At 41.5% G+C, this 26,377-nt stretch overlaps 1 protein-coding gene across 9 annotated transcripts in view; it reads left to right on the top strand.

Annotated features, from left to right (window-relative positions):
* rbfox3a (RNA binding fox-1 homolog 3a) overlaps window positions 1-26,377 on the top strand; it is a 340,119-nt gene that overhangs the window by 282,364 nt on the left and 31,378 nt on the right. For all 9 annotated transcript variants that reach the window (XM_083556151.1, XM_083556156.1, XM_083556154.1 and 6 more), the window contains 2 exons: window positions 10,652-10,900; window positions 22,577-22,720. In XM_083556151.1, the coding sequence (XP_083412277.1) occupies window positions 10,652-10,900; window positions 22,577-22,720 (393 nt within the window). The remainder of the gene's footprint in view (window positions 1-10,651; window positions 10,901-22,576; window positions 22,721-26,377) is intronic.

Below are 26,377 nucleotides of genomic sequence, written 5' to 3'. Positions count from 1 at the left end.
CCGGATCAGTGAGCTTTGTTATTAGTAGAAGCTGTAACATTTTAACAAGCGAGTAGGAGATAGGAGAAAAGAGAATTAAGAGTAGAATAGTAAAAATAGTGTGATTTGTTTAATTAAAATGTATCTAGCTAGAGTGCTGGTATTTTTGTTTACTGCCTAAATGTCTGCTGTTTTTTGTGATATTACCCCTCAGTTTTATGCTACTGTCAGAAGTCTGAAACTCAGCACAAATTTTAAACATCCATTTCTGTTTTATTTACTAATCCAGTTTGGGCTATGGGTGTTTGCATGCACATCTGCGTGCGCTTGATGGTGGTGGTGTGTGTGGTAGTGCGTGGAGTTCATAATATAGAAATGCCAGGAGGGATGTTTGTTTCTTTGTGTTCCCTTTAATTAGAAGTTCCTTTGCTCTTACCGGACTTCAAAGAATATAACATGCCTTATTTATGTGATACTCTGAACTCTCTCTGAAGGAAGAAACATTGTCTGTTATGGTTGTTTACTACTTTAGAGGCGACATACACAAATAAGCACATGCATGCAAACACACAAAGTGCGGTTTGGGAGACTTGGAAACATGCTTGGGTCCTTTAAGTGCACTGTTAGGCTCTCACACACAGGCACAGATAATGCTAGGGAACACTGGGCGGTAAGGGTGAGGAGGAAGTGTTATTAGTCATTTTAATTTTCAGTGCCTACGTATCAAGAAACAGTTTCGTCCCACATCTGAGAACTCTGCTGACCCCTTGAGAGAGAAAGAATAGGATTTGTGTGTGTGAGGAAAAAAGACAAAAGATTTATAGACCTCCGTAGGTCTATGTTGTGTCCCTCTCTTCATCAGCCAACTGAAACTGAGCAGAATAATATAGCTGCATGATGTATAGGGAGTGATGCTCTCATATTTACAACCCCCCTCCTCGTACCTTTTGTCTCCTCTCCTCTTTTGCTCCAATAGGTGGCACAGAGCTGCGGCCCTGTTTTCCATCTACGAGGGAAATCACTCAGACACGCTGCACGCACTCATGTCACCAGAGTCACAAAGCAAAACAATAGAATAACAGCACTGCCACCGTGTCTGCCATTTGAACCCATTGTGGCTGTGGTGCTGCCATGTTGCTAAATTTTACCCATGATACAAACATTCTGTCATAGTGTTGTAAATAACTGACACAGACACACCACTGAGGCTCTCACTCTTACACAAGATTACACACGCGCACACCAGGAGGTGGAGGAAAATCCGCACAGAAATATATTACTTTCAAGGCACGGTGAGCCTGAGACAGCCCCTGAAATGTATCAGTGACACATATATAAGATTGCATTGCATCTCTTTTTTCCAGGGATAGCCTGGCCTTTAGGGTTTAGGTCTCATCACAGATACTCAAGCATGTACTTGGTACCTGGCATGCCTGCGGGCATGGGTAGTGCCTACAACTTGGCCGTTGGAGGAGGAGGAGGAGGAGGAGGAGGAGGAAATGGGAGTCTTGGAAATGATTCCCTAAGTGTGGTTGGGAGGGGTTTTTCAATCCAATTTGCGCCAGCAGAGTGCTCGTCAGTAATCAGTCTGGAGGCGTGGCGCAGGGCCCACGGCTATGGAAGCGCTCTGCTGAGAGAGGATCGATATCGCCTGGCCCCAACTACACCTCGCTCTCCCAGCGCACATGCACACAGAAGAACCTGGCTTTCACAACCCTCTCCCCAAACCCCAAACCCCCTCAAGCAGTCTCGCTGTTCCGACAGTGATTCAAAACTGGCAGGATCGCATGAGTCATTAAAAGACACAGGAGCCTGCTGTCGTGTTGTAAACAGTCCAGGTTATGGGCCCCTGCCCCTAGTTAAATTCAGATTAATTAATTGTATTTATTTATTTTTTTTTATATACTCACTGGATGTAATTTGTTTTCCCCACCAATAGCTGTCAAATACTACACTGGCAGCTTAATAGCATGTGCATGTGAAGCTGACTGTAGATGACTCAGAAGTGAATGTTAAGCCACTGATATGGTCAAGTTAATGTCGTAGTGCATGGAGCAGGCTTTCTATCACTGCTGGCACTCTGACAGTCACTTACACGCCTGTCAAACTCACTCTGGAAGCATCTCAAACTTAAAGCGCCACGCTGTGCATACTCTCTCCTCCTTGCTCAGGAGTTCACTTAGGTTTCCTCTGGTGTTCCAGCTAAAGGACATTCACTCTGCACTGCTGGCCTTTTTTCTCCTGATCATTCAGAGGCAAACTTAAACAATTTTTTGCGGTTTAGAAATAGGCAACACCAGTTTAAAAATAAACACTACTGTTCCTGTAGTTCTTCAGGTGTGTTAAAGACAACAAAATGGCTTTTGATTCTCCAGGCTATATCGCATCTGAGGGGTTAAATGTAAAGATGAGTAGCGTCATTGTCTGTTCCAGCCCACTCCCTCCATCTCTTTCTTAGGGGAAATAAACTCATTTACTGTGCGATCACTTGGCCGCTTGGCACTGCTTCAGCCGAGAGATGGTGGAGAGAGAGGGGAGGGACAGATAATACGATTTAGCTCATCGGAGAAATCATTTACCAGCACAATTTGTCGACAAGGATCTGGGGATGTTTTTACTGTGGCATCACTTCAGTCACAATGATTGAGATCCTTTCTTTTTCTCCCCTCTCTCTCTCTCTCTCTCTCTCTCTCTCTCTCTCTCTCTCTCTCTCTCTCTCTCTCTCTCTCTCGTTCTCTTTCTCTCTCTCTCTTTCAGCCCCACTATCTCTCTATGGTTGCCTGTCTTTCACATTTATAAACTGTCAGATGTCCGTGCTGCAGAACTATATGGATAGGGCACTAAGTGAATTAAAACCAAAACATTGGAGAGCTGTATTAAATATCAGTTGCTGATTTAAGTTTATCAGAAATAAATCCATAGACAGGAGATTTTTTTTCTTCTCCTTCCCCCAGCTCCGTGGTGTTTTTCATTTAGCCGAGGGAGTTCTGGGGCTGATAGCCACTCAGTCTCGCTTTATTAGGTGAAGGTTGAGCTAGAGTGTAGTGCAAGTATTAATTTTAGCTACCAATTCAAATCACATCATAGTGTAATATTTAAAAAAAAAAAATTTTATGTATGTGTTTGTTTTGTCACTTTAAGGAACAAGCGTTATGGACTACAAATCATAGACAAAGTTCTACACTACTTCTGAACTTTGTATTGCCTGCACTATAGTATGTTCAGAGAAAAGAAAAGTTCTCTGGATCGTCAACAAAGGCAAAATTGAACATTGGCAGTCTTTTTAGTGAATAGAACATGGGAGCTGTCTGCAGTGCTGAATGAGCTGAACTCTTTTCAGCACTGCAGCAGAGAACAGCGCTGTGGTTCTGTAGACAATGCTAGCCTGCACATATGAATACTGGGCAAGATTATTTCAAGTCACAGCAATCCTCCTATCTCCATCCCTCTTTTTTTCATTTCTCACCACCACCAACATAAAATGGTGACTTTCTGTCCACTGATATGATGGACAGGTCCATTGCATTCGAATTCACCATCTGTACTATGTTTGTTGAATTTATGGGTTGTAAGACATTGCACAGGCTCTCAGTGACCACATACTAGTCTAATGGGAAGTAATCAGGCATTAGCTTTGCCAGGTCACTCTCTTTTAACCTTTTCAAAAACAAATGGAATGAGAGTAAATGGAAAATCATAGGTCAGCATGGCAGAAATAGAACCTACTGCTCACAGCACAGCTGTTAGGAAAGACTGAGTACATTGCACGCTTTGCAGGTGCAGGAACAAAATAAAATATAATGAAAAAAATACTGATAGAAATAGTGTGAGGTGATGGTATGTTGCAGTGTATTGGGCAGTTCACCATCCACCTGATGCAAAGGAAGCTGCTCTCTTGCACTTAGTTTGCCTTTGGAAAATGTTGCTTGTGCCTCCATTTACCTCTCTGAATATTTCATGGGATAGAGTCCACACGCTGAGCAATAATAATGTAATGTTGAGCAGCAGACATTTTCTGCAGACTTTATGGTTTTGTGAACCCCCGCCCCTCCTCAGAGCCCTGGCAGGGCCGCACTCATGCCCTCTCTGCCTGCTTTATGTGCTGTTTTTCAGACCGCCTGGACAGCCCTCTTCTCTGCTGGCGCTTTGAGGCAGGGAAGTGCATCAATAACGCTCAATGTTTCAGTGAATTACAATACTTTCCCCGGGCTACGGCCACTTTTTTCTTTTTCTGACATCACCACGGAGAGAGCGAGACACAGCTTTGGAGGCACAACATAAAAAGAGAAAGAGATGGAAGAAAGGGACAGAAGAAAGCAGAAGAAAAGAGAATGATAGATGTACGGATGGATGGCCACATAGGCAGAGAAAGACATGCTTACACATTCAATCAATAGAACATCTGCACATGTCAAAATGTCCTGTCAGAATTCTGGTACTGCACCCCAGACTGGTCCCCTACTGGGACACAATATTGGGACACAAGCACAGAGCTTCACAGAATATGAGACTTTTTATTGTTTTGAGTCTGAGCTTGCAATTGCCCATATTTTATGTCAAAAACTCGGTTGTAACCTGCTTCGGGGTTTTATTGTTTTCGGATCAAATAATGTCTACACTTTCATACCGTATCATTATTATTGTAAAATTCATACCATACAGCTTACAGAAGGTCCCAAATGTGTTGTTTCTGTTTTCAAAAGAAAAGCACATTTTAGTTGTGAAAGCTAATGAGATGCACATGTTTTTTTCTTTTTCTTTTCCTCATTCTTTTTTTTTATTACAACTTTTAGCAAAGACCTTGGAGCTAAAAAAAAATTTAATACAGGATAACTGACTGAAAAGGTATCATCTTTAATATCACCGAATCAATAACGTCACTAGGTTACGTATGTAAACCTAGTTCCCTGAGGGAACGAGCGCTGCGTCGAAAACGTTTGGGAACGCCTCATGTTGTTTCATGCTCTGAATCATGTGTAAAATCCGGCCAATAGGCAGTCGTGACGTCATTGGCGGGCGACGTTATGCAAAATGGGAGCGCCATGGCAGCGACATCAGCTTCTGAAAAAGGAGAAGTTAAGCGCTGCAGGGATGCAGGGAGTATGGCCCTTTGACCCAGCTCTCGTTCCCTCAGGAAACTAGGGTTACATACATAACCTAGTAATGTTTCCTTTCAGGAACTCGAGCTGCGACTGTCGAGGTGCTCGTACTGGACACAGTCGATTTTGCTTTTCCTGGTTAGGGGCTAGGAAAGGAGGAGGGCAAAATGTCTGCAAAACGACAGGTAGTAAGGGAGCCGCAGGCACCTTAGGCACATACCCCAGTTTAGGGTAAAGGATAGCACTGGCCATGCCAGGGGCAAACGCCAGGAGAGATGTGCCCTGTAGGTCCCCAAACCTCTTAAGGGAGGAGATTGCCAGGAGAAAAGCAGTTTTAACAGACAGACAGGCACTCTGGGTCATGTCCCGGGCCTCCGACTTCGGGTGCCACGTAGGAAACGTGTCATGAGGGGGTGTTTCCCCAGGGACTGTCCCGCTAGTGGGGTACAATAAGCTGCGATAGCGGACATGTAAACCTTCAGGGTTGACGGAGCCAATCCTGTGGCAAACTGTTCCTGCAGGTACTCCAGAACTGAACCAACCGGGCAGTTAACTGTGTCCAACTGGTGGTGCTTACACCACGTGGTGAACAGATGTTATTTAGCAGCATACAACCTCCTCCTGGAATGAAGAACCTCTACCTCAGTAGAGAGACCAGCTGCTAGGAACTGCACCCCCTCAGTTGCCACAGCCACAGCTTCCATAACTCTGGGCGGAGTAAACTATGGGTTCTCCTGCCTGTGAGAGGAGATCCCGCCAGTTCAACCGGCCTGGGATGTAAACTGCTCTCAATGAAAGGAGTTTTTCCTGGGACCATAGAAGGATCTGCCGCACCAGCCTGTACAGGGGGTGAGACCAGAGACCCACCTGCTGGTTGATGTATGAGACCACCGACATGTTGTCCATACGGACCAACACGTGGCGACGTCTCAGGTCTCAGTGGAAGTGTTCCAGTGGCAAGAACACGGCCATTATCTCCAGGCAGTTTATGTGCCATGAAAGATGTGACTTGTCCCATCGACCTTGGGCTCCCTGTGAGGGATGCATTTGTTGTTATCGTCATGTGACGACAAGGAGCTCCCAGGATGGGGCCTTAAAACAGGAAAGTAGGTTCTTTCCATACTTCTAAAGTTCGAAGGGCTCGCGGTGAGACCTTGATAGTACGGAACGGATTACCCTTTCGGAAGAACTCTCTGTCTCCAAACGGAGGGAAAAGTACCTCTGAAAGCTGCCTGCGTTTTTGACTCCTGAAACCTGTCGACTACCGCCCCTACCTCGTCACCGAACAGGCCAGAAGTAGCTATCGGAGCATTCAGCAGAAAAACTCTGTCCCTGTCAGGAATTTCTGACAGAGTGAGCCAGAGATGCCATCCCGTGGCTACTAAGGCTGACATTGAGCGACCGACGGTCCGTGCCATTTCCTTGGTGGCTCTAAGGGTTAGGTTGTCAGCGCGATGTAACTCCTTAATGTTGTCAGCCCCAGAGTTAAAGCCCTCGTCCAACTCTTGCAGCATGTCAGCCTGGTATGCCTACAACACACCCACCCTGTGGGGGCAGCCTGCGGCCTGACCTGCTGCCGCGTAAGCCCTGCCCACTAAAGCCGAAGTGGATTTCAACTGCTTAGAAGGCAATACTGGCGCCTTTAGTGATGCAACACCTGGGGAGAGATAGCCAGCTAGCGTCTCTTCAACCCTGGGTATCTCCCCATAGCCGCACTCCCAGAACATTACTATAATCGCGTATAACAAATGCGGGGGAAAGGTACGAGCCGGTCTCCCAGGACCAAGACACCTCGTTGTGTAGGCCGGGAAAAAACGGTAGGCCCGGGGGCGGAGGCTGTGCCGCGGGACGCTGGAAAAGCTCATCCAGATTGCTGGGAACTCCTTGCTACCACTTATCGGTGGGCCAAGCTATCTCTAGAGTGTCACTACCTCCAGGAGCTCCTCGAACAGCACAGGCTGTGAGGAGTCCGTGGGCTCACTAGCATCCAAAAATTCTCCTTCCTCAGAGAAAGAAATCCGGAGCTCCGCATCACGGAAGAAGGGACCGCCGAAGCGAGTGCTTTCACCGGGAAAGCTCGGCCCAACAGGAGAGGCTGTAGAGGACTCATCCAGCTCCATGCCTTCTGCTAGGTCGGCCTGCGAGCCCCACGACCGCTTCACCTCGGGGTCTCTTTGAGGAGAGTGATTTTTTTTTTTAGGCTCACCGAGGTGAAGCGGCGAGAGCGAAGAGTGCAGATAACCATGTTTCTCGAGAGAGCCGATTGAGCATGCTCTACTCCCAAGCAAACAACACAAAGCTTATGTGTGTGTCCCCTATTTTGAAACAGGGGCAAAGAGGGACACACATGCGAAAGTTTGTTTGCTTTTTAGCCATTGGTGCACATATTCAAAAACAAAGCATTTACCTGAACAACAGAAGCTGATGTCGCTGCCATCGCTTCCATTTTTAGCTTCCTGGTTTGCGAGATGCCACCCGCCAATGACGTCACGACTGCCTATTGGCCGGGTTCTACACATGATTCAGAGCGTGAACAACACAAGGTGTTCCCAAAGACCTTTTGGACTTTCGAGGGAACAGTGTTTTATTTTTTGTTTAGAAATTTCTGGCAAATCACATTGGTGCAGTAAAAACACAACCTGCCAAAATAAAAGAAAGAACTTCCTTTTTTTAAATCTTTTGGCTGCATGCACACCTGTGATGTGAAATAAAGTGTTTGTGTGTGTGTGTGTGTGTGTGTGTGTGTGTGTGTGTGTGTGTGTGTGTGTGTGTGTGTGTGTGTGTGTGTGTGTGTGTACAAAAATCTGAGGAAAACGGTGGTTAGAGCTCTGAAAACAGTTTAATGTACACTATATATAAATTATGTCTATGGTCTCAGCAGATCTCAGCTCTATGTCGGATCTTGAACTGACATATTAGACAGTGCTCTTCACTACCATCACTATTTTGGGAGAACAGCATTCATTCTTTCAGTCATGCCACAGAGTTGTAAAATTGCTGTGACTCAACATCTTACTAAAGGCACTATGATGTTTTTGACTTGAATGTCTATATTCTTATAATTTCTTGCTGGGTTGCCTTATATTTAAAAAAAAAAACATATGTTCTTTATATCAATATTTAACACTGGTTTAAAATATACTGCAAACAGACAATGTGAAAAAAGCATTTGGTTAATATTTGAAGAACAAATGCAACAATCTATAAAGCTGTGGTTTGTAGAGAAAGTCGTGCATAGACAGTGTTTCATAGCATGAAGTGCAATCATGAATAGAATAAAAGTCTTCTTAACCCATTAAAGAGGGTCTTTCTCTCTCTCTCTCTCTCTCTCTCTCTCTCTCTCTCTCTGTTTTTTCCTAGAACTGTCTTTATTTTGTCTTTCACTCTCTTTCAGTCACTTTCCATGCCTGGCCATCGTGTCATGGACGAGTGCGTATTTCATTTGGATAATGGAGCATTGGCCCTAATTGAGAGGACAGTCTCATTTGTTTGCCAACATGTCAATGGCCAGGCCTCTCATTGTTTCCACTACATTTACATTAATGCAATTCTCTCCACTCCTATTAAACTGTAGCCTTCTGCAGGCCATTTCTGCAGCCCACTGCTGCCGCCTAATGCTGCTTAGTCAGTGAAAAAAAAGGTTAATAATAATCAAGCAAAAGGGCAGAAAAACGAGCTTGATTTCCACTGGCATTCACAATGCAGCAGGTCCTGGATAAAAGATATCAAAAAAAAAAATTGCAATGCTTGCCTTCACAACTTAATTTTTTTTATTGCCCATTATGTCTTAATGAAAATGAGGTATGTTGCAGACATTATACTCGGTTTAAACAGTATCTCACCCATGATGTAATGAAGAAGCATGCGGGGCTATTTTCGGATCCATAGTTTTACCATCTGCCCATCGTACCTGTTAATTATTGTGCTCCAGCAGGGAATAGTTTGTGACTACTGTTGATTCAGAAAGCCTGGTATTTCACGCTCATCAATGAGGTTAATTAATCAGGAGTGCCCCTCATATATTAACCTGATACAGCAGTTCCAGATTATATGCTGTGTTATTGCCTGTCTTTGCCATCAGCTTAGCAGAGGTCAAGCTCTTGTCTCCAACTATTTGTATTATATTACTACCCTGATATGAGGCACTCGAGGCAAGCTGCTCTTTGTACGCCTGCAAGGTGCACACACTCGCACACAACGAGCGTACTGATGACCCGACCGCACCTGTGCTGACAACAGCACTCCGCTCCACAGAGTTGCCCTCATCTGTCAACACAGACAAACAAACACATAAACAGGGGCATGCACAGACTTGCACTCTACTGTAGAAATTAACCCTCATCAGTCAACACACATGCTCACTCCTACAGTCAAGGGCATGACCAAATAAAAAAGGCACATTTTCCAAAATAGCTGCCAGACAAAAAAAGAGAAATGAAATGCTAGCGTATCCTAATTTTCACAGATGGATGAGAAAACATTGTGTACCTCTGTTAGTCAAAACAAATGAGAGAGAGAGAGAGAGAGAGAGAGAGAGAGAGAGAGAGAGAGAGAGAAAAAGAAATGTCTCATTTACATCCACTCCAGTCGAGAGAAATGAAGGAAAAGAAAGAGGCACTGCTCTCATTTCTGTGCTGATACACAGAGAGAATGAGAGACAGTGTGAGGAAAGAGATATCACACGCAAGCTAAATAAAGGGGTAGAGACTCATTGAATTTCAGCATGTAGAATGTGATAGAAAGGCAATGAGACCATCATGAGGAGGTGTAGAACTGTGGAGTGACAAATGGGTGGCTAGGATCCCAAAACTGTAATTTAAATTGAAAGGTTATAATCAAAAACAAATTAGTTGATTGGTTTGTCACATGGCACTTGCCAGGAGAACAATTTCTAATCACTCCAGTTATGTTTATCCATTGAGCAGTGTGGTACAAAATAAAGTTTGTTGACCATTAATGACAATGCTGTAATGTGCCCAGAGAGTTGCTATGATGCACAAATCCATTCCGCTGCTTTAGAGCACTGTGTTGGAAATAAATAAAAAATGCTAAATTGCATCACATATTGCTTACAATGTGCCGTAAGGCACACTGTTTTATTCATGGATGGCAGAAGTGTAGATGGACTACAGGTTGTTTGTGGCACCCTGAACTCTCTCTCAGTAGAATTTACACTGAAGATTTACATCACTGTCTCCATTCTGTTCCTTTAATCAAGATCAGGTTTGTGTCTTTATTGCCGGGGGATATTCAGTGTGCATATCCATGGCTTAATCTGTCAGTTACAGTTGTGGCAGGTTCTGCCGGGTATTCTGTCAAAACGATCATGAAATTAGCACCCATATTTCCTCTTATCATGTGATATTAGAGTTGAGACAGACAGAGTCATGATTGCTTCTGTCATCTCTTATTATCTTTGATAGTTTTTGATGCTGCCGCCAAGCTGTTGCTTTTGGTTACACTGAATTGCTGGTGACACGTATGTCTGAAACTAGAATTTGTAAATCATTCTCTTACTTTCTCTTTCTCCTTATCTCTTCCACCTCTCCCTCTCAATCTTTCTTTCTCTGTAGGGTAACCAGGAGGCACCAGCCCCTCCAGAGGCCATGGCCCAGCCGTATGCCCCGGCACAGTACCCCCCTCCGCCACCTCAGAACGGGCTGCCTGGCGAGTATGCCCACCCCGGGCAGGAGTACACAGGGCCAAACCCGGTGCCTGACCATGCTGCTGCCCTCACTATCTATACAACCACACAGACACACAGTGATCCAACCGGTACTGAGAACAGCACGTCCTCACTCACAGCACCCAGCAACGTTCCAGTGAGTACATCCACAATTTCCCATAAAGTTATCAGTTATCATAAGATGTTGACCACTTAGGTATATCCTTAGTGCAGGTAAAACTAACTTAAACAAAATCTGTTTCGAAATTTGTCCAAAAAACTATTAATGGTGATATCAAAGGAAACAATCTCATTGAACATAGCATTACATTACAATTCGGCACACTTTATATTGCCTGCTGAAAGCTTAGACACATCTGATATGTGTAACCTTGGTCTGAACAGTGAAATTTGTGTTGGGCATCAGTCTAAACTGTCATACCAATGTAAATATATTCATCTCTCCATGCCATGTTTGACAAACAAAATCCCTCCAAATGCATCACGCATCACTTGTATGATGACTGTATTAAAAAGAAATGTCAAAAAATATCCTTCATAATCCTTTTCTGATTATAGATTAATTCTAAAAATATAAACAAGGATTGTGCCTGTCTAATATATAGAGTTTATATTTCCACATATTTTTCTTAAATTTGGTAAATTTCTGCCTTGCTAGTTGCTACCCACAAGCCATTTCTCTCAAAACACTTCTTTCAAGCTGTTGTTCATACTGCATCACAGGCCACACTTTGAGGAAAGAGCTAACTACCCTCTTCCTCATACATGAATCAGGATCACTGTGATTGACCAAAAAGAGAGAGTTAGGGAAAGCATGTCATTCTTCCCATCCATAAATCACAGCCAATTGTGCTCCCTTGGCTCCCAGCTACTGATTGCTGTCACGTTGTCGGGATTTGAACTCACAGTCTCAGTGATAGGATTGTACCCTTTTCTGTTGAAACACTCTGTGTTTTGTGTTGAGGTTAATTTATTGTGTCGAACTGGGGGCATGTGACTACAATTGAAGATGCATGTAGTTAAAATATTATCAGATATCACAATCTCTATATAAGGGGTATAAAAGAACCAGGGACAACACAGTTTATATTACAACACACAACTCCTTGTTTTTTTTCTGTTGCCGAAACGAGATGACAGAAGTGCTGTTCTGCTCTCAGTGGTCTGAGGGATTACAGGATGATTACAGATTAGTGTGAATGATTGCTGTGTTTTGTGTGTGTTAAACCACATTTAAAGGGCAAACATGAAAGGAGAAAATGTGTGAAATGAAGACCTACGAGAATATGAGTTCTTTTGAGTTCTTTTATGCTCTCCCAGGAGCAGACAACAGAGTCCTAACTGTCTGTTTGATCTATTGTGTCATGACCGTGAAGTCCACTGCTCCAACCATCAAACCCCATGGAACCGTTTACCACTCTATGAAAATTTCAGTGGACCACTTACTATAACAGTACCCAATATATATAGCAGGCTTATGATGGAATAAAAGACTATAAATGCAGTGTGTGTGTGTGTGTGTGTGTGTGTGTGTGTGTGTGTGTGTGTGTGTGTGTGTGTGTGTGTGTGTGTGTGTGTGTGTGGGCACGTGTGTGCATGCATATCTTTATGTCACTCTGATGCCTGATTCCTTTGGGAGTGTTGTATGCTGTCATTCCTGTATTATTGCCTGTAAATATTTTTTTGTTCTTCTGTGGAACACACACACACACACAAAACCCGCCCGCAATAGCCAAATCAGCACTTACAACCACTGTAAGAAATATTTATTCTGACTGAAAAAGATCAGAATTAAGCCCACAGTTCCTTGCAGGTTATTAGATATAATAAAGGTCTGTTTTGAGGAGTTTCCATTTATCTTCTATAAGGTTTGCCTTTGTAGATTTCTGGGGTCCCTCAGAAAGTTCAGACAACCTAACATGAAAGTCATTGAGATGTGTGGGGTGGTAGGGGGGAGCGAAAGCATGTTTTTTCACATTAGTGCTGAGGATTTAAAGGCATATTAGGTCTTATTGATTCCATGTCTGTCTAGCTATATGGAGCTATGGTCTGGGAATACATGCCCATATTCTTAGGTTAGATCAGATAAGAGAAGGCACACTGGAGTAAAGACGAGAGAAATATTTTTACAAAATAAACTATAAATATCTATCAGTTCTATCTACTTTAGAGGAAAGTCAGCATAATATTTGGATCTTGTTTTAAGAGAGTGCTACACTTTGAACAGGCAAACACAGATTTATCAAGAGTCCCTGATTAAACTAAACTTTGGTATAGAAAGTTTTATGAATTGATTTAAATTGAACTTGAGTTCTTCATGTTGCAATCCACTGTTCATTATGTGCCACTTATCAGAGCTTCCAAAAGCAAACCAAATCAATTCAATAATTAATAAAATGATTACTTGTTCATAAACTTCTAAAAGTAAAAGAAAATATGAACTGAGCACTGTAGCAACGCAAACACATTTTTTTAACAGTTTGACAAAATCGTTTGTTGATTGAAAGAAACAGGTTGCACTGATGAACATTGCAAACAATTTGCCTATTATACACAACGGAAGGAAACTGATTCTCACATTCCTCAAGCAGTGATATTTCAATTGATCTGTGGAATTTTGTCTTATTGGTGTGACATTGTTAACCTCAGCTTTATGTTTATTAGCAGAATTAAACATCCTGTTAGTACTGCATGCTAATCAACTTGAGCATCTATTACAGTACACTAGAAGAGCACATTCCTTTACTCACATACTGATGACAAACGAGATTTGACTGCCTTCTTCAGTTGTATTGGTGTGTGTGTGTGTTGGGGGGGGGGGGGGGGGGGGGCAAAAAATAAAGCATCTCAGTCTAATCCCGTTAAGTGTAGCACCAGTTTAACCCTAATCGGATGTAATCTACCTGTTTGGCAGCTTTCCAATCAGATAGTTTCAATTATGTGGTTGTAGTGGCATTGGAAAGGGTGAAAGTGCTGAGCGGAGCACTTTGAAAGTGATTTGCAGATAACACTGAATGTGTACGTTGGAGAAATCACTGAACAAGATGAGCGAGACTAAGGCCCTACAACCAACAGACACACACTAATACTCTTTTTATGACAGGATGAATGGGAAGGAGATTAAGGGAGGGACTTCTTCTCTTGAAGAAGAAGTGTGGGTGTATGATAAATTTCATGTAATTGTAAGGTCCTGAACTGATGCCTATGAACAAATTTAATGAAAGGAAAATGCTTGTTTAGCACAGGTCTGTTTGTTGAACATGTTTGTTTAACAATTCTTGTAAGAACCATAAAGAGAATGCATTATAAGTGTTATGCTTACACGTAAATTTAAACCAAATCTTAACGTCAGTTAATCTGCCAGATATTTAAATTTATGTGAAGACTTTTGGGATGTCCACTATATAAAATCCAGCACCAGACATTGAACGAACTTTAAGCATTAAGCAAATTACTGTCATTCTTTCTCTCACTCACTCACTCACTCTCTCTCTCTCTCTCTCCCCCTCTCCCCCCCCCCTCTCTCTCTCTCTCTCTCTCTCTCTCTCCCCCTCTCTCCCCCCCCCCCCCCCCTCTCTCCCCCTCTATCCCCCCCCCCCTCTCTCTCTCTCTCTCTCTCTCTCTCTCACACTGTGGGGGTATACAGGAAGATGTTTATTGGGATCTGCCCTGTATGTGACTGCATTAATATGGCTGGGTTTACTCAGGTTTAGAGCATGTTTACGCTGGTGTCAATAGCTAAGGTCAAATAAACCAGCCAGTCAATAATAGCTTTGTCGTTCCTGCTATGTACAGTAATTTTTAAAGCATGCAGATAATGTGTTGGACAGAAGACGGTAAACCAATAAAGTAGACAATTCCTGCCACCCAATAAATCATTTAGCACACTTATAATCCCTGACAGCAGCATGTGTATTACATTTTTGTTAGACTATGTTTCAGGCTTTAATCGGGGTAATGGGGAATCATAAACCTTTAGTGAGGTAATGCACCTACTTAATACTGATTCAGGAAGCTTTCTTTTTTTTTTTTTTTTTTTGCAGATCATAAAGTTGCCATATTTTGGAGTATTCCTATAATCTACCTTTAAGTGTTAGCTAAAGAAACAGATTTTTGCCTATTTCACTTGAAGTAACAATAATTAGAAGGAAGGTGTTACCCTGGTTATAGAGTGTGTGCTTACTCTCTGGAAGGAGCATTTTCCTCCCAAACATTTTAGTGAAGAGCATCCAAAGCACATGGAAGCTTTTGCACACCATCAGTGTCTTGTGTCTTTTGGATGGAGATAAAGCAGCCTAAGTTACCTTCAGCATTTTTAATTACTTCCCACCTCGGTGGCTGACCTAGGGGAGCACCGCCCTCAGAAACCCAGCCTCTGAATGAGACAGATGTAGCACACTCAAGCTGCAATATAATTAACATTCAATTAACACAAATTAAAAGCAAATCGCACAGATGAACCCCCCATAGATGGCTGCTTAGAGGTGGCAATGAGCTAATTAGATCATAGATGTGTGGATTCATGAATGCTTACCTCTCTGCTCCAACTCCTGACTTAATGTCACCTCCTCTCGAGAAGCACTTGACTTCATTTGTGCCTTGTTAGGTAGAGAATTTTCTGAATGAACAAAAGAAGATTATATCACTGTGACTGAGTGTGTTTCCTGCACTCATGTGTTCTCTTCTTTAAGAGTATATACAAGATAAATGGAAGCTCCAGTTCCTTACCTTAAGGTGAAAAATAAATAAACAAACCAAACAGTTTTTATTTGAAAACACCAACATCATAATGCACAATGTCATCAGGTTATGCACTCTGATGAAGCACCTGTTGTTTGCCAAACTCTGCAGTTCATGTGTGTCTACACAAATCTGATACGCCCATTCTGTGTATATTTTAGGAAGATAACTACAGAGTCTATAGAACCAAATCTGTGTGTGACTTGTTTGACAGGAATGATGGAACACTGAGAAACTTTGTCCTGCAGAAATTACCAGTGCTCAATCCCATAGAGTACTTCTTTATTTATGGATTATTTAGAACAGCCAGTAAAACTCTAAAATAGTCACCCACCAACTCTGGGTGAATTGCACATCCAGTCAGTGGAAGAGTTGGTTCAAATTGACAGGAACTGTCTCAAGTCACTGATGGCATCCTCACCTGACAGGATACATAATGATATCAAGAAGCAAAAAAGGAATTATAAAATAAATTACCTGGAAGGAAAGAATGCAATTTGCGCATTAAATGCTGCAACTTTGTAATAAGAAGAGATATCCTGCAAGAATGATTGTGTAAACATTTGTATTCACGTTTCTTCACACCTCATTTGGTGTATGTTTCTGTGACATGGATAAATCAAAAGCTCTATCGCACAGAGCTCCACTGGGGTGAGAAAGGCATGGGAGGCTCTGTGTGGCCATGCTCAGCTGCTCTTTAATGGGGAAGCTGCAATGGTGCACCACTCACCTGTTAGACATGATGGATAGCACAAGTTTTGCTGGAGCAACTGCAGATAGAGCATGTGAATGACCGATGGCATGTCGAAGATGAATGGTGAAAGAGGGCCCAAGTGAAGGTGCAGCCCTGGGAGCAGGGGCACTAAGGGCTAATTGCACCTCCTTTTGGCCCATCTATCTGCCCAGCTGTGCTTATGTCACTTAGTTGGGAGATCCTCCACAGACCCTGTGCAGTGGTGCAGACTGGAGGTTATTTGTTGTTCTGAGTGCTTTATCGCAACAGGCCCAGTTGAGAGATCCTCCAAACACCCAGCGCATTGGTGCAGGCAGGAGGTTTAGCGTTGTTCTGTGTGCTTTATCTCAACAGGCCCAGTATTGATGCACAGTATCAATGATGGATAATGCCACACTGGTGGGAAACAATGGTTCTTTTAGATAGGAGGCAAATATTAGGGGCATGTTTGGTTTGAGGAGATTAACTAATGAACTGGTCAGATTAATTGACAGCCTCTTTGAATTATTTATTAATTACATTACATAAAGAAACAAGCTAAGCATAGTATAGTAGTACAGTATATGAAACCCATTGAGTTGTCTTGGACAAGTCTTTGCAAAATGCTTTACAGGTTTACAAGCAACCCTTTTAATATTGACCAGAAAAATATATGAATCCTTCCACTAGATGAAAACCTTTCGTGTTGAATATAAACTGAAATGCATTACAATTTGCTGATTTGCTAAAAAAGAGGCTGACATTTTCAGACTAGAGGAAAAGTAAGCGGCCCTACATGAACTTCTGAACGCTTGCTGTCTGCATTGTTTCTGTGCAAAGGTTAGAAATGTACATTTTTAACATTTCGACATTCTATGCTTTTGACAGTCCACTGAAATTCACACCACTGCAGTGTGTGATAGATTTCCAGGTGAGCTTGGGCTGCTGCGAGTTCAGTGAAGCAGCCGTCACTGTCTCGGCAAGGCTGTGTGATACTCCACTGAGTGTGTGATGTGTTTAACCTGCAGAACCTCAATCAGCCATGCTGGAGTCTCGAGTTGGAGTCCAGCCCAGGTTTATTCCAGAGAGACAGGGGGAGAGAAAGCACCAGGAAGGTCAGAGAGGGTAGCTGCTTTCTGACCATGGAGACCTCTGTACAGGTCTGTGAATAGAGGTGAATGAACTGGAAGGAGATTTCAGAAAGTGTTTCCTTCTGCTATCAAAGCAGAGTGCATTTACCACCCGACTAGCCCACCCCAAAGGAGAGTAAATTTCTTTTGTGCTGCATCTAAGATTCTTGTTATGGCTAATGCTTAAATCGATGGTAAAGCTGCAGTCTCTATGAGTGATTGTTGTAGTAATGTAATCCAGCTTTTGGCATTAATGCAGACTGGGGCAGCTTCAGACTCATGTTGGACACTCTTGGGTGGGGGCAGTGGAATTTTTTCAAGGGTTCTTTAAGGTTTATCAGATAATTCAGTTTTTTTTAAACTTACTAATAATGTTTTTACGCCTTGAGCCTTGAGCCTTTTTTGTTAGGGGAACACCTTGTTATAGGTCTATGTGTAGAACCTTTAAGCAGTTCCCCAGAGAGATAACTAAAGGACATTAAGGGTTGTAAATATTCTGGGTATTTGAGCATTATAAAGACTGCTGCTTAAAGTCTTTCATTTAATGTTATATGATGCACTGATTCTATTCTAAATTTCTAATATGTTTGATTTTGAACAGAGAGGATAATATTAAAATGTATTATAATTACTGTAGGTGCAGATTGCGAGAGGTGTAGATTGGGCAATAAAGACACAGTGTGTCAAGGCTAATAATCCTTTTCCTTTTGCAAGTAAAACTTTAAAATCTTATTGTACTGCATCATTTTTCAGGTAATGAGCGAAAGAAAAGAAATGCCTTGCGGCTCAAAGTCTTTTACATTTCAGTTAGCATTATGTTCTAAGCGGTGTTAATTGCATTTACCCCTCTTTGCTCATTTTTTCTCTCTCAGTCAAAATCATAAAGGGGAAAAAACATAGTGATGGATATTTCATTACATCTTCATTATTTATCAGGTGACTCACATAACATGCAGGCCAGCAGGTGGTGTGCATGTATGTGTGAGTTCTGACGTGCAGACTGAAGGCTTTTATAAAAACCATTTAAGGAATACATTCATAAATTTGACTTTTAAATAAAGAGAAAAAAACAAAGGTATATGGACACCTTACTTTATTAGTGTTTTGGGACAAGTGCAATGCAGTTCTTCTCCTGTTAGAAATGTTCCCACAAAGGCACACAATTGTGAAGAATGTCTCTCGCTGCAGTAGTATTTTCTCTTCACTTGAATTTGGAAACCCAATCCTGTTCCAGAAAAACAATGCTCTATGTACAAAGCAAGCCCCATGAAGATATGGTTTGCTATACAGCTCTGCTCTCATCCCGACTGAACAACTTCAGAATGAATTGGAACACTTACTGAACCCCAGGCCTCCTCACCCTCCATCACTTTACTAAAACCCTTGTGGCTGAATGACCACAAATCTTCAAAACACTCCAAACTATATTGGAACATCTTTTCAGATGAGTTATTATTTCAGCTAATTGGGACTCAATGTGGTCATAAAGCAAACATTCTTTTGGTCAGGTGTCCACAAACATTTGTGCACATCGAGTATATATAAATATCATCTCCAGCTTGTTGCCACTTAGCGTCTTCAAACTGTGACCAGTTTTAATCTGCCTCACTGGCATGGGGATATGCTTTCCATTTTTACCACACAAAGCACTCCTGTAAGTTCAATGTGTCTTCCAAATGCTGTAAATGTAAATACAATTTAAAAGGTAGATCAAATTTTATATTTACTTTAAAATTAAATCACATAAGAACATCAAAAGGGTATTACCCAATGCCAACTGCTTTGTTTCCCCTCTATCAGAGTCAAGTCCATCCATTCACTGCTTGTCAAAATCTTAGTATGAAGCCTCTCTGTGTGTAACACATCGGGTCTGACCCCCCACTGTGGCCCTTAGTTCATGTAGTACTGAGTCCACTGACTGATCTCTGCTTTAGATGTCAGGTGTTTGTTTTAAGTCTCTGAGGCATCTCAACATACATCAACTAGCACTGTAGTTCTGTATATGACATGAGACCTGATGCACACAGGCACACAAGTTCTGTTTGCTCCTGTTCTCTAGGTCTATATTTATAGATATATGCTAATCTATTACTTTAGATAAATATTTGATATTATTGTATTTCCCACTAGATTTTTTTCTATCCATCTCTACATTTCCTTGTGAATGTTTTCATTATAACATTACCCCTCCTCTCACCCCTCGACCCTACCCATTTTACTCACTCTTTCTCTTCTTCTTTCTAAAGAACTATGCATCTTGCCGACCATGGCCAAGCCCAATGTAGCTGCCTTCAGCACTTTTCTCTCATTGATCTTGCTAATCCTGGGGATGTTTAGCTGACATCATCTTTTCATCTGCTCTCCTCATGTTATTCTAATTCATTATGCACATGAAGGGAGGCTGCTTGTCTTCTCTGCTCAACATGCTTTTTCCTCCACTGAGCATGTCTGCACACAACAGGCCCAAAACAAGATAAGTCTGAAATTAATGACCATTCAGAAGATCAGTGCCTTCATATGCTGCTTTCATCTGTCAGATGCTAAATTGCGCTTACTGTAGCTTGCTCATCAATTTGCTTGGTGACAGTTATGACTGTGTCTCAAATGTGTTGGCTAAGATAATGTTTTACCTTTGTTTAATTTGAAATCAAAACAGCGCTCTTTAAAGTCGATGCATAATATATTTTTTGCACCTTGTGCATTGTAGCTACTGTTGCCTGAGGCTCGCTCAGGGTCTGCAGGGCCATACATTACCATGTACCAAATGACTCTGTGAAAGTGCAGCACAAACAGAATCGAGTGGAATAATGTCACATCAGACAACAAAAGCCCCAGATGACACATTTACACATGCAAACATGCTGTGATACATACTGTGACATTTGCTCAATATCTACCCAGAGAGAGGGAAGGGGAAAAGGAGGGATGGAGGGGAGGGATGCAGTGCTGGAGCTGGGCAGGTGAGAAATGAGACAAATGTGTGTCACACTCTGCCGTCCATCCTAGAGCACAATGGTGGTTATTTTTTCTCTATGATGGACAGATGAGCATACCAACTTTGAGCCTGATGACTCCCACTAGCGTCCCCCTCTTCTTTCTCGTCCCCTCAGGTCTTCATAGGCTGCCGCTCAGTAAATGAATCCTCTGGTCTCAACATGTCAGAGGTATTTTCTTTTAAATCTGTATCCACATTTCCTGACAGCTTCCTTAATCTTCAGTGCCACATACAAATGTTGGCCAGGCAAAGGGAATTTGTAATGTGCCACTGGTGTTCATAGATCTCTCTCTCTCTCTCTCTCTCTCTCTCTCTCTCTCTCTCTCTCTCTCTCTCTTTCTCTCTCTCTCTCTCTCTCTCTCTCTCTCTCTCTCTCTCTCTCTCTATATATATATATATATATATATATATATATATATATATATATATATATATATATATATATATATATATATATATATATATATATACAGTGAGGAAAATAAGTATTTGAACACCCTGCTATTTTGCAAGTTCTCCCACTTAGAAATCATGGAGGGGTCTGAAATTGTCATCGTAGGTGGATGTCCACTGTGAGAGACATAATCTAAAAAAAAAAAACTAGAAATCACAATATATGATTTTTAAACTATTTATTTGTATGATACAGCTGCAAATAAGTATTTGAACACCTGTCTATCAGCTAGAATTCTGACCCTCAAAGACCTGTTAGTCTGCCTTTAAAATGTCCACCTCCACTACATTTATTATCCTAAATTAGATGCACCTGTTTGAGGTCGTTAGCTGCATAAAAACACCTGTCCACCCCATACAATCAATAAGAATCCAACTACTAACATGGCCAAGACCAAAGGGCTGTCCAAAGACACTAGAGACAAAATTGTACATCTCCACAAGGCTGGAAAGGGCTACGGGGAAATTGCCAAGCAGCTTGGTGAAAAAAGGTCCACTGTTGGAGCAATCATTAGAAAATGGAAGAAGCTAAACATGACTGTCAATCTCCCTTGGACTGGGGCTTCATGCAAGATCTCACCTCGTGGGGTCTCAATGATCCTAAGGAAGGTGAGAAATCAGCCCAGAACTACACGGGAGGAGCTGGTCAATGACCTGAAAAGAGCTGGGACCACCGTTTCCAAGGTTACTGTTGGTAATACACTAAGACGTCATGGTTTGAAATCATGCATGGCACGGAAGGTTCCCCTGCTTAAACCAGCACATGTCCAGGCACGTCTTAAGTTTGCCAATGACCATTTGGATGATCCAGAGGAGTCATGGGAGAAAGTCATGTGGTCAGATGAGACCAAAATAGAACTTTTGGGTCATAATTCCACTAAACGTGTTTGGAGGAAGAAGAATGATGAGTACCATCCCAAGAACACCATCCCTACTGTGAAGCATGGGGGTGGTAGCATCATCCTTTGGGGGTGTTTTTCTGCACATGGGACAGGGTGACTGCACTGTATTAAGGAGAGGATGACCGGGGCCATGTATTGCGAGATTTTGGGGAACAACCTCCTTCCAGCATTGAAGATGGGTCGAGGCTGGGTCTTCCAACATGACAATGACCCGAAGCACACAGCCAGGATAACCAAGGAGTGGCTCTGTAAGAAGCATATCAAGGTTCTGGCGTGGCCTAGCCAGTCTCCAGACCTAAACCCAATAGAGAATCTTTGGAGGGAGCTCAAACTCCGTGTTTCTCAGCGACAGGCCAGAAACCTGACTGATCTAGAGAAGATCTGTGTGAAGGAAGTGGGCCAAAATCCCTCCTGCAGTGTGTGCAAACCTGGTGAAAAACTACAGGAAACGTTTGAACTCTGTAATTGCAAACAAAGGCTACTGTACCAAATATTAACATTGACTTTCTCAGGTGTTCAAATACTTATTTGCAGCTGTATCATACAAATAAATAGTTTAAAAAAATCATACATTGTGATTTCTGGATTTTTTTTTTAGATTATGTCTCTCACAGTGGACATGCACCTACGATGACAATTTCAGACCCCTCCATGATTTCTAAGTGGGAGAACTTGCAAGATAGCAGGGTGTTCAAATACTTATTTTCCTCACTGTATATATATATATATATCCCTTCCTCTCGCTCCCTCTCCCCATATGTATGTTCTTCTCCTCATACTGTACCTCCTTTATGTGGCCTGGAATAAGAAGGCTAGTTGTTTGAACACCTTTCCTATCCCAGAGCTGTATAATTAAGATGGGTGTGATTCTCTCCTGCAGGCAGATGAGGTGGCGCAGACAGAGGGCTCCCAGCAGCTCCAACTCCAACCCTCAGACTCTTCAGAGAAGCAGCAGCCCAAGCGGTTACATGTCTCCAACATTCCATTCCGCTTCCGTGACCCGGACCTCCGGCAAATGTTTGGGGTAAGGATCTCTGCTCAGCCATACAATAACGTGAACTGCAAAGACATCTAGTGCATAACAAATATTTTTTTAAATCAGTAACCACTGAAACACTTCAACTTTCCTTATACATATTTCATCAGTGTGGTTCAATAGCTATAGTATTATATCATTTTTTTGCATTTAGTCTTTTGGACCTTACATTACAGGCTTAAAACCAATGTGTAAAACAGATCAATCACAGAAGTAGCCAAAGTAAATTCCTTCGCTCTTGAAAGGAAAGATATTAACCCACACCAATAGGATATGAGGAATGACAAAACTGTGTGTGTACAAAACCCAGAATAACAACTTGGATTCATGAACACAGCATTAGTTTTCCTACAGCGTTGAAGCAGGCAATGTTCATTCAGCCCAACAGTAAAATCACTCACTGAGCTACTTCCATACAGTATATCAAACACAGATCACTGTTGAATATAATGCACATTTTTGTCATCTGAGAAAACACCAACGATTTACTACACTCATTAAATAAATGCCCGCAGCTAGGATAGTTTCTCACATTATACTGTAGAGCCAAAGCTGTCAGTCATCTATAAACAGAAATATTTAATAGCTTTGTTCATTGTAATCATTTCGCTGTCAATACAACAGTGCCGGTAAAGGCAGAACAACTTTGACATTTAGACAAGGATAAGCTTCAATTATCTCGTCTAAGATATATTCAGCCACCCTAATATTCCCCCCAGACCCATGTACTTCAGCCGAGTTCTCTGTTAAACTTATTCTTCACATCAGTAATACAGTGTGTCCTTGTATTATTATTGAGGAAACAATGACCACTACAGATTAAATATAAAATAATGGGAGGTTATGTAAGAATTTTAGCAAACATATCAACAAGACTATTCTCCGTGTCTGAATGATTCTATAAATGTAAGCTAAAACGCGTGTTGTTTTTTTTTTTTTACATATTTAAAATTTAGCAAATTACTGTATATTTATATACAGTGGAACCTCGGAGCTCGCGAGGGTTAGGGACCAAGACCGGTCGCGAGTTCCGAATTTTCGCGACCTTTTGATACGCCCCTTCCAACCCAGTAAAAACCCAAAGAACACTATACAAAATTTTTTTAAAAGATTTAAATGAGTAAATAACACTATTTCACTCCATAACACTTAATTATTAGACAATTTTACTGAGATAAACCTTGATTAGAAATGTTAAAACTAGCGTTTTGAGCAGCTCGCGGTTGCTCACGAGCCGATCTGAATGAGAGTCGCCGGTCGGAATAAAAGTCGCGAGCATGCGAGGTCGCGAGCGCTGAGGCCGCGAGCTCCGAGGTTCCACTGTATTTACTTTGAGTATATTTATAATAACACAGTAAGATCCCTTGCTGAATATGTTTGGCACTAAGCAAAAGCAAAAGTTAGTAAAATAATTGGCCACAATACAGCAAATAAAAACCAGTTTTTTTGTTGTTTTTTATCAGAACATAAATCTAGTTTATTATTATGTGTTATTCTGCACATTTCTTAATTTTCCTGGACATTGCCACTAGTGGTCACTAACACACAATAGATATTTGACATTATAAATGTTATAAAGTTTTTTCAGAACTGTTTAGCTTTTTAAGGACTCAGAAGAAGGTTTTGTTGTTCCATCTGTGTGTGCGAGTCAGCAAATGTGTATATACTTATGCCTTCATGTTTTACAGTTTGATATGACCCTTTCCTTTTCTAATACCCTTGCATGCATCTCAAAGAGAGACAACACTATAGTTTGACTTAAAATTAGTAGCATTCAGTGAGCGAAAGCAACTAAATGCTGTGCTCTGGCAGCTTGTTACTGGAAACTACAAACATGACTGGGAGGAGACCAAAAAAAGCATATTGCTGTTTGTCTAAGCTTGTTAAGAACTAGAGCTAATGTTTACTTAAGGCAAAGTATAAGCGACAGTTGCATTTTAAATCTGATGAAGCGCTGTGGATTCACAGTGAGTGCTGAACTTGGAGAACATCTGTTCCCTCTTTGTTCTCTCTTAGAGAGATGTTGTTCTTCGCTTCTCGTCTCTTCCACTCTGCCCAGTATTGATGTGAGGAGCAGGGTCTCCTCCAGTGGAGACTTTTCAGTGCACTTAAAAAGTGAGAGTTGGGTTCTCATTAGCTGCTTGTTTGCTGACAGCTCCTATGTGTGTATAAGAGCTGTTGCAACATTTGCTGTGAAATCTTGCAAGGACCCAAGGGCACAATTATTGCATGTCATCGATAGACTAGTGGGAATGGATGACATAGATAGGCATGGTGCACCACTCTAGAATTGTATATGAACACAGAAACTGGGAGGCTAGAAGACTTTTGGACAGACCAGTGGAGAGAAATATCAGCAGAACAAGGCCATGGAGTTCTTTAAGTTATTAAAACCTCCCAAAAACTCATCCAGTTTCAGAAAGTTTGTTCAGGTGTCTCACTGCTGTTTCAAATTAAATTTTAAGTAGAGAACATAGAAATGTATGATGTTGTAGAATATTTTATATCTTAAGTCTATAAGAACGGAAAAACAGTTTCTTAATACTACAAACATGCTTCAAACCTTTCATACTTTGAATATTTCACATCTAGTCCAGCAGTTAATAATAATAATAATAATAATAATAATAATAATAATAATAATAATAATAATAATAATAATAATAATAATATAAATTATGTTTCAAATAAACTTTGTCTAGAAAATTAACCTAATTTTAGCCACATCAGCAGCTATGTCCTGACTTTCACCAGGATATTTTATTTTTTTTATTTAATTGAATTTTTTTGTGCAGACCTTCATCAAAGTACAAGCCGTTTTTTTTCCAAGAAGAGACCATTTGGCATCCAGCAGCAAAATCAATCAAAGCTGAACAGAAATATTAAATTATCTCATCTTAAGACTTAATCTTGTGCTTTAGTGGAAAGATGGCTTTTTTTATCTTTTCATCCAAGAGGAATGAAAATTCAATTTAGATTCTCAAACCTCTAATTTGATGACTCTATTTTCACATGAGTACATTGGCATGGGACATAGTCAAACAAAGAATGAAAATTAAACAGGCTTCATTAACCAACCTTATTTGAGCCTAATTTTATAATTAGAAAAAGACATCCAAAGCAATTACACCAATGGATATGTGGGCCTAATGTTGGAGAATAAAATGGGGTTTAAAGCACCACCTTGGCGATTCCACACAGGAGCTGCTCGAACGTGATTGAAATGTCAGATTCTCCACTCCAGCGCCTTGTGTGTGTGTTTTTGCGACTCCAAACATCCAGCGCCTGAGGAGCTTTCATTAAACTGTAACTACTCAGGCAGTGAAGACGGCCACCAACAGCACTTTGAAGTTCTATCATGACAATAATGAGAAAAGCTCAGTGTTGCATCTAATTCCATATTAAGCCCAATTAACAGACTGATATTCCATAGCCTAGATGAAAGCAAGTTATTCCTAGTGGACACCCAGATGTTTGAGTACTCAATCCAATAGTTAGCCACCCGCCAGCAGGCTGTACTTTACCTGCAATCTACAAAACCTGAAAGAAGATTGGAACCATATGGTTTCCTCAGGTTACTAAAGGGTTTGTATAATGGCTTTATAATGATGCCTGCTTATTCCTAATTTCTTCGTTTCGAAGCTT

The sequence above is a fragment of the Silurus aristotelis genome (assembly GCF_946808225.1).
Source record: "Silurus aristotelis genome assembly, chromosome: 12".
Lineage (NCBI taxonomy): Eukaryota > Metazoa > Chordata > Actinopteri > Siluriformes > Siluridae > Silurus > Silurus aristotelis.
Note: the sequence above shows the minus strand (reverse complement) of the source record. Positions and strands in the feature narration are given on the sequence as shown.